The following is a 16,904-nucleotide window of genomic DNA, read 5'->3' as shown; positions in this document are numbered from 1 at the left end:
TTGGAAAATGCTCTCTGCTTGGGTGGCCTTGTTCTGTGGGATTCCTCAGCACAGAGGAATTCTAACATCTTCTCATTGCCCTTCCCTTTCGCCTGGCAGGTCGCCTCAAACGTGGAAGGAGTCAAGTCCATGTTTCGGTGAGTGGGAGGGGCATCCTTGACAATGCTGGTGTCTGGGAATTGTGGAGCAAGCTGTGGGCTTGGCCTGTTGCAGTAGAATGCCACCCCAAGAGACTGAAAGAAAGTCCACATCAATGTCAGCATGAGCACTAGCAAAAGGATTCCATCAGGTTCCCTCCTTTTGCATTGAAGAGGTTTGAATTAATGAAAGTCAACTTTTGCAGAGAGGAGGCAGCATGATGATTGCAAGCAGGCTGAGATATCTCCTTCAGAAACACATGCAGTCCTGTCCAAACATTAGTCTCATCAGCTGACATGAATTAAATTTTAGTGACTGAGTGTTCCACTCGTATCCAAATTCATGACTTCTCCTTAGGAGAGTGGGATAGGACTCAGGAGAAATAAGGTTCTGAAAGACAGATTACTCGCTCCTGTCTGTCTGTCTGTCTGCAGAGCACCACACCAGCAGCAGAACCTCCTCTGGCTCGCTCTCTTCCTCCCGAGGCCAAAGGGGAGGCAAAGGACAGCAAAGGTCCACGGGCTGCCAGTCCAGGGCCTGAGCATCCTGAAGCAGTGAGTGGAGCTTTGGCTGGTACAGTGCAAAGCTTTGGGGCAGGGCAGAGCTGCAGGTTTCTGCTCAGGCAGCGCTTGCCCTTTGTGGCTGAAGATGCTGCGGGCTGGAGTCCTGCCATGACCTGGCGCTTCAGCCCAGCCACGGAAGTGTGGGAAATGGGATCTGAACTGTCCCAGTCTGAGGTTTCTCCTTAGACCCGAGATCACCTCATAAGGACATGCTTATCTTATATAGTCTAAATTACGTGCTATGTCTTTGCAACAATTTTCCAATACAATACAATCTTGCTAAATGATCCAGTTCTGGCCCCATCCAATTTAAAAGTGCCAGCATGACAGCAAACACGGATGACATGAAGAAGAAGGAGGAAGAAGTATCTACCCCCCAAATTCTCCATCTTGGCCACGTATCCCTTATCATAAGCAATTCCAAAAGTCTATTTATCTATCTTCTAACAATCTAATTTACACTTTACTAATGTCGGTGGCTTGTTTCCATTTCTTCTGTGTTGGTAATTTCCCCCAGGGCTTAGAATTCAGTGCCTGAGACACCAGGGTCTCATTCAGGGGTCTTTTAGACCCTTTCTAGGGGGGGTTTGAGACCCCCAAGGAGGCCGGGGTATGCCCTAGGCTTCCACACTGAACTTTCACATGCAGGCATCATTTTCCTGGTATTGTGACAGGGACTGTGAACTTCCCTTAGTGTTAGATGAGCAGTAGCATGATGTGGTTTAGTTCTCCTGGTGTGAAAGTCAGCCCCTTTGTGCACAGCAGCTTTCACCTTCAGCTGAGCTGTGTCTCTGCTTGCTGCTTCTCCAGCTCTTCAACTTACCTGCTTCTTATTGCTTGTTTGTACTTTTTCCCTGCCCATTCCTTGCAGGCTCCAACAGGAGAGGTGCTTGCCAGTCGGGACTCCTCAGCCCAGGCAGGAAAGGCAGAGCGGCAGGAGAGGACGGGTAGAGTGTGCAGCGCCCGGGAGTTCAGGTGTGTGCTGAGATTTCTCACTTTCTCTGGGCAGGACTGAGCATTGCTGGGTTTTAGGAGGCCCAGCATCAAAGAACAAATTTGGCTTTCTCATCATTGGACTTGCTCAGCACAGAGGGGAAGGCAGCCCGTGGACAGGTCTGGCTGCCAAGGAGCCTACAGCAAAGCTGCCACGTGGGACTTGCTTCTCAAACCTTGACAAAAAGCATTCTGAAGTGGGCCAGGGTAGAAGCAAGGGAGGTTCAGGCTGGGCCTCAGGAGAAGCGTTGAATGACAAATGCAATAATGCAGTAGAACAAGGTCTTCAGAGAGCATGTGCAGATTCCACCTCTGGAAATTTGAAAGCCTCTGCTGGATAGAGCTTGATCAGCCTGTCCAGATTCCATAGCTGACCCCAAACGCTTGGAGCTGAAGACTGGGCTTTTAGCTTGATGGGGTCCTAGGCAGCCTAAACCACCTTGGGATCCTTTGATTATTGGATTGGATATTCCCACCCACCTCCTCCCTAAGCTATAGCTTGCAGGCCCTTTCCTTGTTGCACTACTGAAAACAAGAGTCATTGTGGCAGTAGTCATCTGGGCAAGGCTGTCTTAGCCAAAGAAGAACATTAGCAAGTCTGGTATCTTCATCAGAGAAGAGTGTAGGACCCAGCAGGCAGGAAGATGTTAAGCTGAGAGTACCTGAGCTTTCTGGAAATGTTTTGTGGCTTCTGGAAACCTGTTTGACTTTCTCACTGGTGACTCTGTCTCCTGCACAAATGACAAAGAGAGATGCAGGTCTAGGGAGGCAATTCCAGCATTCTCTTGAGGTGGAATAAGAGGCCTGTTGGAAGTGCCAGAGGCTGTCCCATGTTGGACATTGTGTGTAGTCCTGCTTTTGCAAGGAGACTGTGCTGCTATTAATGGTTTTCTCGTCTGTCCCCTTGTTGTAGACGGAAGGAGTTGGCAGCATTTGAGAGAAAGTGCCACTCCTCACTCCACTGGGCATTTGAAGCAGAGGCAGAGAGAGCAGAGGAATCGCAGCCTCCAAAGAATCCGATTAAGGAAGAGGTTCCTCTGGCAGTGCCTCTGGCAGTGGCACAGGTATGCTCACCTTATTCCTCGGCAGTACCAATGGGAGAGGGAGTTGTCCTAGCAAGACCACCCTGAATGCTGCTTCTGTCACCAAGCTAGGACCAGGACATTGTTGTTGTTGTTGTTATTGTTGTTTTTCCTCTACAAAAATGGTGTCCCCCCTGCTTCCAGGTTTGCCGCCCGCAGCAGCCAGCCCCCAGGGTTCTGGAGAGGCTTCTCCAGGACTTCTCTGGCCAGGGGCACACACTGTCCCAGGTGTGCAGGGACAAGGCGGTGCTGGCGCAAGAGAACGCTGCCCTGCAAGCCCGACTGGCAGCCGCAGAGCGGGACCTACGAGGCCTTTCTGAGCAGCTGGCAGAGGCCAGGTAAGGGCAGGAGGGGACCCTGGGTGGGACATTATTCAAGGTGTGTAATTACAGAGGTGTTACGCCTTACATCAGGATTTTCTGCCTCCTGTGTGGTCTCCAAAAGTTGCTCAGATAGAGAGGTGATGAGACAGGAAGAAAAAGAAAAGGATTCTGTGACCTGAATGTTATTTTTGTGGCTCTTATAAGGAAATGTTGTGAGTAGAGCTCTGATGCTTCACATGACGCTGGAGGGTCGTGCTGAAAATCTTGAGAACCTTCTCAGCTTGCTCTTACGAAGCATGGCTCAGGACCTAGGTTTCATTACAAGCCACAGCAGCAGAAGGAAAGGCAGTGAGACTTCTCAACAGTCTCTGGGAATTCTTGCTGAGCACTGATTCTTGCTCACTTGCTCACCCGCCTCTATAACCTATCAAGCTCCCTTTGGATGGTCCCTCTTCCTATTTTAAAGACTGTCAAGATGTTTGGTTCATTTAGTATTTACACAGAAGTAGCAAGTGTTCTTGTTCGTGGCATTCCAGTGTTTTAAATGAGAGGATACTTGTCCCATTTCCAAGATAGTTCATGTTCAGATAAAAACCAGCTTCTGGTTTCTTATTCATGCTAGTGGAGGGAGGAGGGAGTTTTCATATATGGTTCAGTGTATTCATTTAGTCCCTTCTACTAAGGGAGCTACTGGCAAGCAAAGTATCTCTAGGTGCAATAGGAATGGCAGTAAACATTGATGAGTCAGGCAGGAGAACACTGTGTTCTGTGCACCTGCAGAGTGACTTGGAAGTGCTGATGAACTCAGGGCTGTGAGCAGAGGCTGGGCTTTTGCTCATTGGCAGAGACTTTGTGGGCACAGCCACCCATGAGGGGTATGTCAGACAAGAGCAGTTGGAGTTTTGGCTGCTGAGATCAAACACAGCTTGGCATTCTCTGCTGGGCTAGATTATGAGGGCCTAATCACCTGAAGTGGCCTGCTTTGCTGCTTGAAGTGATAGAAATAGTCTTGCTATATCTGAGTTTCCATGCAAGCCGTTTTCCATGTTCAGGTGTAGAGATCTTTAGACATATCTTCCAGAAACTGCTTCTGTGTGCCAGGAACAATTTCTCTTCATTTTCACAACTTGCAGGTCAGAGAAGGAGAGCCTGCAATGCAGCCTGCTGGAGGCTCAGCAGCGCGTGTCGGAGCTGGAGATGGCCAGGAGCCGTCTGGAAGGCCAAGTTCGTTCAGCCACGCAGGCCAAGGAGCTGATCCTGGGTGAGAGCCTCGTGCGCTTTGTTTCTGGTGATCGTCCTGCCCGGTGCGGCTGCTCCAAAGCCAGCTCTGTCCGCAGGGCTTCCGAGGAGTGCAGGAGCTGGGGGCAGGTCCCTCCTTGCCTGCAACTGAAAGGCTTTAAGGTCAGCAGGGTCCTCTGCCTGTCTGGTGTCTGACTGCTGCCATTTGTTACGTTTGCAGAGGATGTGAAGGGCCTTCGGCGTGAGCTGCAAGCTGTAAGATCTTTCAGCAAGCAGCAATGTGAAAACATGGCTGAACAGCTGCTCTGGGCAGAAGAGCAGTGCACCAAGGCTCTCAGACTCTGGCAAGCTGCTCAGGAGGAAGAGAAAAGGAAGCTGGAAACACTGGTAGGACTGAATCTTTCAGGCAGGCTTGGTGGGCTGGCTTAGCAGAAGAGCAGGCTGAGTAGGTGGCATGGCTGCAAGCCTCTGCTGTAGGCCACACGTTGCTGGGCCAGGCAGCAGAGGGTTTCAAGGGCTCCTATTTGAGAGGCTGAGAAGCCCCAGAGAATGGTGCTGGGCCAGTCAATGCAGCCACGGTTTCAGGATGGGCATAAGCCAAGATACCCAGGAGGCTGGGTGATCTCCAGACAAAGCAAGGCAGCCAAGGGGAAGGATCTTGCTCACACCCTTGTGCCATGCAGCAGACTGCTGCCCTTGCTGCCAACTGCAGTCCCAGAGACAAGATTATTTGTTTTCTGTCCTTCCAGGGTGGACAGAGGTCTTCCCTTTGGGCTTTAACCATATGAAACAGGTCCCATGTTGTTGGTGTTTCAGATGTCTTGTGACTAGGGCAATGGGATGTTGGCCTCCCCCTAGGCCTGCAGTCCAGCTGTAGCTTTTTCTTGATCAAAGGACACAGGGACTTTGAGGACAGAGCCTCTGATAACAGAAATCCTGAGGATAGAGGGGCCAGGAAATGGAGACTCAAGAGATTGGGGAAGGAAGGTGGCATCTCCTTTCCTTCCACCTGCTGATATTCCACCTAAGTTTCTTGTTGGAACAAGAGGGCACAAAGTCACTACTGTGCACTCTTCAGTTGGGGGATTGTAGGAGGGATGAAACTTTCATTTCCTGCATTGGGGAGTGGGACTGGGACTTGATCTGAAAGTGTCTTCTTCTTCTTTTTCTCATCAGGAGAGCCAGCTGGAAAAGCAGCGTTTGGAGGCGCTGGAGCTGCTGGAGCAACGGGACAAGTTCCTGGCAGAGGTACAGAGGGAGCAGGAGAAAAACCTGCTGGAGATGAAGCAGAAAGTTGCCAGCATGCAACGTGAATAAGAAAAGCTCTAAGGCAGAGCCAGTCTAGAGGCAAATGGGCACTGCTTGTCTGGACACTGTGTGGGTGGGATTGTCTCTTATCTGGTCCCTTCTAAACACGAGAACAAGGACAAAAAGTTTTGGAAAGCGTGAGCACATCAGTCTTGGCTGCCACCCAAGTGGTGTGTAGGAAGTTGAAAGCCATCTTCTCTTCATTACTGTACAGCTGCAGCACCAGAAGGTCGAGCTCCTATGCAAGCTGCGCCGGCTGCAACAAAAGTTTAAACAAAGCCAGCAGTTTGTAGAGCTCCTGAAGGAAGAGCTGAAGGAGGAGCAAGAGAATGGGCAGGTGAGTCTGACTAGCCAGGTAGCAGAGGGAAGGGCAGTAACAGGGACATGAACTGTAAGTCACAGGAAAGGGGAGGCAAGGCCTAGTGCAGGCACTGTGAGCAAAGAGCCTGGCAGGCTCCAGCAGTGAGCACCAGGAAGAAGAGTTAGGATGGAAGGGTTAGAGCTGGGTAGAGAAGCAGCAGGAAATGGCTGAATGGACATGCTTTTGAGACTGGAAAAAGAGAAACCTGAGCATGATGGCAGGTGCCCGTAAAATTTTGCTTGACAGAGTATCAAGGAGAAGCTGCAGAAAGCTCAGAGGAAAATGAAGGCCATGGAGAAGAGGCTGAGAGAAGAAATGGAAAGGATGCGAGAGATGCAGCTGCAGTTGAGGCATGCTGAAGAGAAACAGGTGAGTGAAGGGGCAGTAGGCAGTGCAGTCATGTAACAAGTGGTGTCTCTTTTTCTCACCTTTCTCCTGCAGAGCAGACGGTGGATGAGGGCAATGCCTCTGGTTGCCAGGCTCTGTGCTTTCCATCACAACTGATCAGAAGGACACTTGCTGGGCTGCTGAACCTCAGCTGCTGCTCTGGCCAGTGTGGCCTAGCACTTTGGCCAGTGGCCAGCAATCCTCTGAATGTATTACTGCTGGCTTATTACTGTTCACTTTTGTTTTTTGAGGACTTTGTTGAGGTGAACATGGTGGCCCACACAGATTATGAACAAGTTGTCTCTGTCCGTGGTGGATGCAATCCTCAGAACAGGGTGAAATATAAAGTTTTTCTTTCCCTTTCACAGTCTCTAGCATGGCTGGCTGTGACAAGCTGGAGTCTCTGGCTGCTTGGTGGGGTTTGACCTGACAGCTCAGCTTGCAGCCTAACACAAGAGTTGTTCCTGAGGGTTCACCTTTGAACAGCACTCTGTCTGGGGCATCTCTGCCAGCCACCTTTCTGACACAAACAAATGTCTTTGTCCCAGATGGATGCAGGCCATGTCATCAAAGCTGCCCCTGCAACAGCATCCTCCAAAGAAGCCTCCTCTCCACAGCCTGAAAACCTGAGCACCAGCAGTTCTCCCAGCTCAGGCCAGGAGGCAGAGCAGCTGCGCCAGGAGAGAGAGGAGCAGTGCCTGGAGCTGCTGAGTACGTCCTGTGCATTTCTTGTGTGATCCAGCAGTGTGTTGTGTGTTTGCCTCAGCATGAGCTGTGCCACATGTTCCTGCTCACTGTGGTGTCAGACACCCATTTTGGACTCCCTGCAGAAACTATAGTTGAGCTTCAAGGCAGCCAGGGAGCACTTGGGGCATTCCTTTTGCTTTGAGGGCTGCTGGCAGTGGGTAGGCTGTGCCTGTGCTTCCCTGTGGAGCAAGGCAAAAGCTTGCATTGATTCCTGAGCAGCAGAAAGCTGCAACACAGCAAATGACCCAGGGGATGTGTGTGTGCTAGACTGGCCAAACTGATCAGAATACTTGGCTTTCTAGATGTCCCTTTATCCCCTGATTTGTCACCAGTCATTGCAGACAAAATGCTTCAGGGGAATTGAGTGACTGTGGGGCTGCTTTCACACTGGTCTTGGTTTTATGACTGGTAGTACTCTAGAATTCCTTCTATTGTTCATTTTGGTAGGACTGCTGCATTTTGGTTAGCTCAAACTCTTTGAAAAGAACATTAGGTGACAGCACAAATAACAGAGAAAGAGATATTTTTACTACTCCCCAAATGTTTAAAAATGTTATTCTTAGAATAATCCTTAGGAATTAGAGAGGATTCCATCTTTTCAAAGTGCAGCAGTAGAAGAAGAACTGGATCCTTTTTTTACAGTCCCTCTCAGATATGCTAGTTGAATGCTTAGGAAATGCATCAAGGAGACACATCTATGTGGTCAGATAAAACTGCCCTGCAGGCAATTCTCAGGAGCAAGCCTGCAGCCCCTCTGCTGCATGTTCCTCCAGCACCAGGCACTTTGTCACAGCTCATGCCCAACCCATAAATACTCTTGGAATACTAAGCACTGGCCTGAATCCCAGCACAGATCATAGCCTAGGAAAGGACACCAAGGCCTTGGTGTCTCTGAAGTACAACCAACGGAGTTGCTTCTTGCAACTGGCAATAGCTGCCAGTGCAGTGCTGTCAGAGAATAACTGGTCGGGTGCAGAACCGAGCCCAGTTGACTCAGTGTCTGCCATCAGCCGTTGGCACAAAAGGTGGATTGATCTCTTCCTCTGTGTGTCTGAATTCAAAGACAATGGTGTTGTGTCTTGAGTGGGGTCAGCAGCTCGTAGCAGGCCTTGCTCTGCCTCTGGCTTCTTCACAATGGTTGTCAGTGATCATTTGTGGGCTTTGCCAACCTTTCTGTCATACCTGCCCTGCCACTGATGGCTGGAGTGACTGCAGAGGCTGGAGCCTTCCTTAGCTGTGAGATTTCAGTTGCCAGACCGTTGCTGCAGCTTTGCCTGGGCTCGTGACAGGATCAGCATCTCATGTGGGCAGCTGTCTGTGTCAGGGCTGTGCCTGAGGAGCGGTGCTGTCCTTGTTCCCTGTCTCAGCTGTGCCCATTTGGAATGTCAGGGCACGTGGGCCATGTTCAATGGGCCGAGTCCAGCGCTGGAGACTCCCGCACCTCAGGCTGAAGACAAGCAGTGTAGTTCTTCACTAGATGGGGAATGGACAGAGTTGTCATCAGAACTTAGCCTGCTTATAAATTAAGAAATTCCAAATTCTTACAGCCACTGCTCTTGGTTGTAGTGTGAGCTGCTGTTCTTTAAAAATGTCAAGGCATTTTTTAGGCAAACTGCTAAGAGGTAGACCCCTCCTCTCCTTGAAATCACTTTGCAATATTCTATCTTCTCTACAAAACGCAGCTGGTGATAAAAATCTGTTCCATATCCCAGCGTGCATATGATCTTTACAAGTATGAAATCTTTTGTTGAAATTTACAAGAGAGGGCCTATCCCCAAGAAGAGGAAGGGTCATGATTTTTCAGCTCTCCTACCCGTTTGTAGATGACTGTTCTTTTCTGATCTTTGTTTGCTCTGATGATTTCTCCATGGCCTTACTTTCCTCTCAGGGTAACATTTCAAAGGAGTGTGGACAGTCTGACTCTGGGAAGGCCACGTGTGCTACAGAGCTGCCTGTCCTGCTTGGTCTGTTGTTGTTGTTATCATTGTTACTTTGGTTGTTAGTCAACTGACCATAAATTTTGTCCTGGGTTGGTTTCCATGTGATTTGGGGATAACATCAACCTAGGGGAATTGCTCAGAGCCCCAGAGAGTGGAGCTGAATTTTTGACCTCCTGCAAGTCAGTATCTCTCTTTTGAAGTTTGCTTCTTGCATTTTGTCTCTTTCAGGTCGTGTTGTGGCGATGGGAAATCCAGAAGAGAAATACAGCGGATGGGAAGTTATTGGCAGTGGGTGAGTGTAGCCACTCTTACTTGTACAAAATTGTGGACCAGATATTTTTCTGGTGTAATATGAAGTGGGAAGTCGGGCAAGTGCAAGCATCTTCAGAGCCTGGCTTTAGATTGTCTCAGTACTGATCACTGGGCATCATCAAAGAAAACTGGATGCTGACAATGTGTTGACTGCCTCAATGAGCAGCACCTGGAAGCCTTCCTTTCCTTCAAGTGTGTGGCAGCTGTTTGCTGATTTTCCTAGGAGACATGGTTTTGTGTGATTCAAGGTAATATGGCCACATGAATGGAAGAAGAAAAAACGGAGAGAGCGGCTTTGAGCCTGACAGATGTCAGATAACAGCTCTCGGTAGCATTTCTTTCCAATTTTTTGTGGAAAACAATATTCAGTGATCAGGACAATAAGAAAGGTTGTGTGGTGTTGCCTGAGTTGTGTAGAGAGAATCAAAAGAGAGTGGTGAGAAGGCCCAACAGGACTGTGTGTTTCAGTGCCTGAAAAGGCATGAGACATGCAGAGACACAAAAAGGAAAAGCAAAGAAAACCCCTGCCTCCAAAATCTAGTATGTACATTTGAGATGTATAGCAGCCCTTTTTCTTGCCATTGGACCCAGCTTATCTCATGGTAGAGTGCTGCTGGGCTTCTGTGCTATTGTGGAAAAGCAGATAGACCCTTGGCTTTGAGAGACACTGCAGGCAGCAGAGAGCTCCTGCCTGGGCTGCCTCTTGCTCTTCAGCACTCAACAGCTTCTCTGTTCTTGCTGCTGTTCTGTTTCCAGGAGTTTTGGAACCATTTATAAGGCCTTTGATCCTGCCACAGGACGAGTGGTAAGTGCCAACAGCCCATGAGGATTTTGCAGCTCCTGAGCACTTTCCCTTGGCATGTTATCTGTGCCCAGAGCTTTGGGCTGCCTATGTTGGCTGCAAAGGCTGTCCCTTCATTTTGGACAGACTTTGTCCTTCCTGTCTAGCTAAATGAATGCAGGGATGGCAGCAGTATCTTTCAGAGAAGGACACGCCAGCTTGGATTTACAGCAGAAATATGCATGGATCAGCTGCTGGCAACAGCCAACATTCTGGCCCAATTCCTCTTAAGCCCAGGTTCAGACACACATAGCATTTCCCATTGTTTTGCATCCTATGATTCAGCAAGAAAATCGAATACAGCACCTAAAGATAGAGAGATATTGTCTGGAGTGCTGTTTTGCATTTCAGTCCAAGGGAACCTTGTACACACACACACACACACACACACACAGAGGCACGCACGCACACTCCCACACACACCCACACATACAGATTGATGAGATGAAGTAGATGAAGAGCCTTTAAATATGCAACATTGTGTTGACCCTGTGGCAGTGCCATCCCATTACAGAGATGCTATTTCTACTGTACAGGACAAATGGTGGTATCTTGGAGAGTGCCAGTGCTCTTTTGGGCTAAAAGTTCAGAGTCCTGAATTCTCCTTTCTGTCTCTCAGCAAACATGACTCCATCTTCCTGGTAGTCCATTTATCCACTTGCAGTGTTGTACTCAGGAAGTGCACTTGAAGAGGTCTACAAGGCATCTGAAAGCCCTAAATCCTGCTTCTAATGTGGGGTATATCCATAGTGTAGCACAGGAAGGATTCTTCCTTTTTACACCTACTACATCATTACAAGTCTAAACCACGTGCAACAATGTTCTTCATAGATGCAAAATCCAAATTGAAGAAGTTAGGATGTGCTAGGATTGTAATTTTATTTTGAGACATTTTGGAGTTGTTTCTCGGGCAGCATTTTCTCTCTAGTATGTTTGTGTAATTACTTTGGTGCACCATCAAGAATGGCAGCAGTTTCTGAAACACTGGTCAGGGTCCCTAGAAATGCCAATAAATTGTCAGCAGTATCAGTTTGCTTTCACAAGAAAGCAAAGAGCAAAACTGAGCAAAATTGCTTTTGGCTAGTAAAACGTAGAAGTTATGAAAGTGGTGATAAACAAAGGCCATTTGTGAAGTCAGTGTGTGCAGAGAGTGTTGGTAGCACTTTGTGGTTGATGTTTAGAGTTTAGAGATGTTTTGACTGGGGTGACAGGGTGTCCTGGCCCACGAGCGGAGAAGAAAGAGGCTCTTGTAATGTCTGTTCCTAACGCTTTCAACACCGTTGTAGGTGGCCATAAAGAAAATCGATCTCCAGCAGCAGGGCTGCGAGGACGCTTTAAAAGAAATCCTGGTCATGAGGGAAAAGAAGAACCCCAATATTGTTAGCTACCTAGAAAGGTCAGTAGTTCTGCTCTTTATCAGGATGTCTGTTTCTGTACTTGCAAGGCAAAGGTTTAAAAGCTCTTTATTCACTGGAAGAAAATTGATCTTTCTATTAACATCAATCCACTTCTGTACGAGGCATGGGAGGAGATTGTGTTCTGTCCACATTCATGGCTCCTGGAAAGACAACTTGAGGATTGTTTCCAGAAATGTGGCTCTCTTACTAAGCCAGCAGCCTGTATGTTCACTCGCTGCATGTTCTTTTGCTGGTTCGGGGTGTGATTATTTCTGAGTGTCAGAGGGGGAGTGCAGAGAGAGTATCTGAGAAATGATTCCCCTTGCACTGTTCCCACTATTTTCATTGCCTTGCATGCCAAAAGATTGGGACAGGAGATACATCATTTGCCAGGTTTGAAATTGCTTTTCCCATTTGTGTATAACTTTTAGGAAAGTTTTTCTACAAGGTTGTCTGAAGTGCTGCACACCCACGTGCCCTGGATAAAAGCTGTGAAAACTTGTTGCTGGATTTAATTGTGGATGGAATTTGGGTATGAGGATGATGAAGCAGCTGCCTGGGATGTGTCTGCTTCCAGATCTATCCTTGCCATCACAAACCTGCCTTTTTCCCCTGCTTGCCACCTAAGCCGTCTCCTTCTGTGCAGATGTGCCTTCCTCATTTAGACAGCACAGACTGCAAGCACTGGATAGCCTAGGTGGAGCGGGTCTTCATTTTATTCCATCTTCATGTACAAGTGACCTGGATCCAAATGTCAACACCAGGCTTGTCTTTGATATGGCAATTTAGCTGTGCACATTCAGCCCCACTTGTTGTTTTCATCTTCCAGTTACCTTGCACATGGGGATGTCTGGATGGTGCTGGAGTACATGGACGGAGGCTCCTTAGCTCAGGTGATCAGCGAGAAAAGGATGGTTGTAGGACACATGGCAACTGTCTGTCGGGAGGTAAGGGATCCTGCTTGTGCTTTGCATGTCTTGGACAGGCCCGTCCTTTGAAATCCCTGCTAAGTGAGTGATTCCCTGTTCAGAGCTTCCTGTGCTGCTCTTATGCTTCAGAGAAGAGCGACCACCTGCACTGGATTGCCTGCCAGTGTCCCTGCCCTTACTATAGTATTTTCTTTTCTCCTATCTGCTGGTCTTGAACTCTCTGTCTCTTTTTCATTTTTGATTTTTTGCCTCTAAGTGCAAAGGATGCAATGCAGAAAGGTTCTAGGTGTCCCAGTTTTAAACAAACAGCAAAGTCAAAGAGAGACTCATCTCTCTCACAGGTTTCCACTTCAAAGGATGGCATGGTACCCATCATGGTGCTTGCAGCTGAAAACTGACAAATGAGCTACTTTGACCCTTGTTCTCCACTCTCCCACCTGATGATGATCCCCTTGGTACCCAAATCAGGGACTTTTCCTCTTTTGGAATGTCACTGTTTGTCCTCAGGATGGGGAGATCACATCCACTGTAGCAGCAGCGCTCATTTGGACTGGTTTTGCAGGGGGCAGTCTCCTGCAATGACTGATATTTCCCCCTCAGAAACGAATATGCCTTCCTTTGGAAAGATCCTGCTCTCCTAGGGTTGCAGCAGGAAGCTCTTCCTCTTACCACTGCTCCTGTGAGATCTGGGAATCTTCAGAATCTAGGAATGCTTCAGAAGCAGTTTTCTTTAAAGCATGGAATGCAATCAGATTAGGGTAACTTTTGTCCTCCTGTTTCCTTTTCTCTCTCAGTGCCTGCAAGGCCTGGCTTTCCTTCATGCCAACCGGGTGATCCACAGAGACATCAAAAGCAGCAACATCCTCCTGGGCCGGGATGGCTCCGTCAAGTTGGGTGGGTGCTCTTGGTCAGGCGCCGCGCTCTGGGGAGGCTGTGGGGCTGCTTTTGGGTGGCTGCCAGGTGCCCGGCACTGGTGCTGCTGAGAGCACACAGGGCACTCCTGCAAGCTTGTGAGCCTTAGAGTGAGAAACTCTTTTCCTTAGTTTCCTACTTGAAGCAGTGTTTGTTTTCTCCTCAGCTGATATTGGCCTCTGTGCTGTGCTCATCCATGAGCAAAGTAAACGGCGGTCGGTGGTCGGGTCCACTTGCTGGATGGCACCTGAGCTTGTGAGAGGAGAGCCATACGGCCCCAAAGTGGACACCTGGTCCCTTGGCATTGTGGGAATAGAAATGGCCAAAGGAAGGGCTCCTTATATTTGGAAAACCATGGAAAGGGTAAGGTGCAAATATGCCGAGATACCCGTTTCCTTCTGGTCCGTCACTATTAGACAAAATTCCTACAGCTGTAACTGGTTCCCCCAAGACCCACTTGTAAAAATGTCCCTGGCTTCCACAAAAACTTCCAAGCCAAGAGTTGTTGAAGGTTGCAATAGCTGGGGCTCCACTGGAGCCTTTTCTCTTTTGGGAAGGAAGGCTCATCTCTTACCATCTGCTAGGCAAAAAATTGCCACTACAGACTGCTGCTTCAAATATGGGCTCTAGGTGAGCACTTCAGGATATGGAGGGATCACATAGAGTCTCCTGCTTCCTTTTCCTTCAGGCTAAATATCTGATAGGCACGCGAGGGGTACCAGATCTGCACAAGCTCAGGCTACCCTCTGACTTGTGTGAATTTCTGGGCTGCTGCCTGCAGATGGACGTGGACAGGTGAGGCTCTGCCCAGGAACTCCTGCAGGTACAATGCAAAGCAGCTGCAGGCCAAACAGCTGCTCCCTGTCAGGCTTTGCTCCTCGGCCAAATTCCAGGGCATCTGATGGTCCATCCCCTCCCCCCCCCCCAATAGTAATCTGCGCTCTGGGTGCTTTTCAGATGAAAACTAAATAGGGTCCAAATCTGGTTGAGGTTAGAAGGGACAAGTGAAGGTCCTGATTTAGTCCTATTCCCCTGTCACTAGCAAGGACATCTTCAAGTAGGTCAGGTTGCTCAGAGCCACATCCAACGTGTCCTTGAATGTTGCCAAGCGTGGGGCATATCCCAACTCTCTGGGTAACCTGTGCCAGTATTTCAGCACTCTCCTGATAGAGAATTTCTATCTTAGAGCCAATCTGAATCAACTGTCTTTTAGTTTAAGACCATTCCCCCTTGTCCTCTTGTAATTGGCCCGGCTAATAGATGTGTTGCCATCTTTCTTAGAAACCACTTCAAATACTGAAAGGCCACCACATTGCTTGCCCTTCTGCAGGCTAAGCAAGCCCAATTCTCTCAGCCACTGCTCAGAGGGCAGCTCTCAGCTTTTGGTCATTTCTGAGGCCCTCCTTGGCTCTTGGGTGGTGTATTCAGGTTTCCCTGGTAGCAAAGGAACTGAAGTGTGTCAGTGCTGGGGATGAAGGCCTGCAGTGGGGCTTGGCAAGCACAGTGGAAGCAGTCCCTGCCAAGTGGTTCTGGATTGCTCTGTGGGAAGGGGGGGAGCAGTGTTGGGGAGACTGTGAGCATCCAAGGGCACCCAGCTTGTCCCTCTTGCCCCACTCCTAGAGGTTTCTGCCAGCCAAACAGGGACAGCTGAGCAGGATTGGTGCCAGCCCCATGTGCTGCCTGGCCCACTCAGGTAGATGAGAACACTGCAGGTTTGCTGCCAGGTTTTGTGGCAGACAGGGAGCTGGTGACCAGGCCACTTCCTTGGCTGCCCCTGCTGTGGAGGAAGATGCCAGCCAGCACAGGGGATGGGGGCTTGCCAAGGCAGACACTGCTCTTCCTGCAAGCCAGAGCTGAGTCCATCTGTGCTCTGCCTCTTGTGTCTGTGTGTTTCTGGGCTCCAGAGAAATCCAGCTTGATCCTGTTAAAAGTTCATTTTGAGATATCATGGTTCATTTTTCTTTAGTCTCTTTTACATTGATTTCATTTCTTTCTTTTTCTCTTTGGGCAGCATCCATTTCTCAAATTAGCAGAGCCTCTCTCCAGCCTCTTCTGAAGCCTGATTGCTGTCATCCCTGCAGCAAAGTGATGCAGGAAGCAGAAGAGATGACCAGGAGCACTTCAACATTGCTTTCTCCAATGCCAGCTGGCAGACACATTCAGAATAAAGGTGTAGACACCCCCAAGCCTGTTGTGAGATTCCCTTCCTTGTCACCCAGGGAATACTGCTCTACGTTCATTTCTGACTTGGCCACTCTTGCTCAAAGATGCAAAGTCCCTCCTGTGGGTGTTCTGGTGTGGTTTGAAATTGGGAAAGTTCTCTTCCCTTTATTATTTACTCCAACCTACAGTGCCCTTGGAACACTGCCCTTTGGCCTGGTTTTGTCCAGCTGTGTATTTCTTCATGAGGAAGAAATGCAATTGCAGTTCCAGCCAAAAGGTAATGAAGAGCAGGACAGCAAAAACATCCTGTGGCTTCTGCAAATGAGCTACCTGAAAATTTAAAACATATAAAGCTTTACTCACCCTCATCTGAGACGTTGCTTGGGCCATTTCCCTGTTTTGTCGCTCTAAAATGCATTTTGGAGTGTGATGTGTCCTTTCAAAAATTGCTTAACTTGTGGGTGAGTAGAGAATTCCAAAAGTGTCCTGAACACCCCAGTCCATTCAAAATGTGGCCAATTGTTGAGCTGTGTATGCATGACCATCTTGTCTTTATTTCTTGAGGTACACCTCATGAAGTAAAAGCTTGTAGAAAATGTTGACAAGCATGATTGACTGTTTGTGCTGGGTGGACAGAGGAAAAAACTGCATCTGCAAAAGTGTCTACAGACACGTGAATATTTTTAAATATCCCAAAAGATGGCTATTTGGTGATATGTCTTTGCCATAATTGCAGGCTTTGCAACCCTCGTGGCTTGACAGCTCCTGTAGAAAGACAAGGTTGTGCAAGTTGAGAATTGGGGCAAATGCCAATAATGGCTTTTGCTTGACCTTCAGAGACGTGAAACGTTTGAACAAGGGCTTGTGCCTTTGGATGGAAAAAGACATGTCTCGGTTTTGCTTGTTGAAAAATGTTTGGCAGATGTTTGTCTGCTCTTGCATTTCTTTCTGCCCAGAATCCTGGAAGCGAGGAATGAGACTTGATATGAGATATATAATATTGGTTAGTTCTGTACTGCAAAATTGTATCAAGATATGAGAGTCAATGATACTGGGTATCATTTGTTACATCCTTTAAAACTCATCCTTCTATTCCTTTAACAATACTGGCAACATGAGATGGATCTAGAATTAAATGCAAAGCTTCTGCAATGAACTGGAATGCCCTAAAAACTGTGGCCATTTCAACCATCTCAGGAGAGCCCCGTAGGTTTGGAACATCCAATTCCCATGTTTTGGTTGTTTGATTTTGTCGTATTATAACTGATT

General features: G+C 48.3%; 3 protein-coding genes across 5 annotated transcripts in view; all 3 read left to right on the top strand.

Moving 5' to 3' along the window:
- Positions 1 to 16,904, top strand: part of LOC306814886 (uncharacterized protein) — a 262,807-nt gene that overhangs the window by 844 nt on the left and 245,059 nt on the right. The window contains exons 2-13 of the mRNA XM_079331380.1: positions 100 to 137; positions 573 to 692; positions 1,573 to 1,676; positions 2,608 to 2,758; positions 2,849 to 3,114; positions 4,233 to 4,360; positions 4,559 to 4,725; positions 5,515 to 5,586; positions 5,861 to 5,983; positions 6,254 to 6,376; positions 6,943 to 7,105; positions 9,310 to 9,379. Of these exons, the coding sequence (XP_079187506.1) occupies positions 100 to 137; positions 573 to 692; positions 1,573 to 1,676; positions 2,608 to 2,758; positions 2,849 to 3,114; positions 4,233 to 4,360; positions 4,559 to 4,725; positions 5,515 to 5,586; positions 5,861 to 5,983; positions 6,254 to 6,376; positions 6,943 to 7,105; positions 9,310 to 9,377 (1,523 nt within the window). The 3' untranslated portion in view covers positions 9,378 to 9,379. The remainder of the gene's footprint in view (positions 1 to 99; positions 138 to 572; positions 693 to 1,572; positions 1,677 to 2,607; positions 2,759 to 2,848; positions 3,115 to 4,232; positions 4,361 to 4,558; positions 4,726 to 5,514; positions 5,587 to 5,860; positions 5,984 to 6,253; positions 6,377 to 6,942; positions 7,106 to 9,309; positions 9,380 to 16,904) is intronic.
- Positions 1 to 16,904, top strand: part of LOC306814878 (coiled-coil domain-containing protein 171-like) — a 167,125-nt gene that overhangs the window by 68,372 nt on the left and 81,849 nt on the right. The gene's annotated exons all lie outside the window — the stretch shown is intronic.
- LOC306814885 (serine/threonine-protein kinase PAK 1-like) lies at positions 9,622 to 15,590 on the top strand (the record flags this gene model as incomplete). The annotated part of the gene is made up of 8 exons (XM_079331379.1): positions 9,622 to 9,641; positions 10,150 to 10,198; positions 11,521 to 11,630; positions 12,461 to 12,578; positions 13,355 to 13,454; positions 13,639 to 13,835; positions 14,161 to 14,267; positions 15,484 to 15,590. 8 exons carry the CDS (start codon positions 9,622 to 9,624, stop codon positions 15,500 to 15,502), a joined length of 720 nt encoding a protein of 239 aa, XP_079187505.1. The 3' UTR covers positions 15,503 to 15,590.

The sequence above is a fragment of the Erithacus rubecula genome (assembly GCF_903797595.1).
Source record: "Erithacus rubecula genome assembly, contig: SUPER_Z_unloc_3, whole genome shotgun sequence".
NCBI lineage: Eukaryota > Metazoa > Chordata > Aves > Passeriformes > Muscicapidae > Erithacus > Erithacus rubecula.
This window is presented reverse-complemented; position numbering and strand designations above follow the sequence as displayed.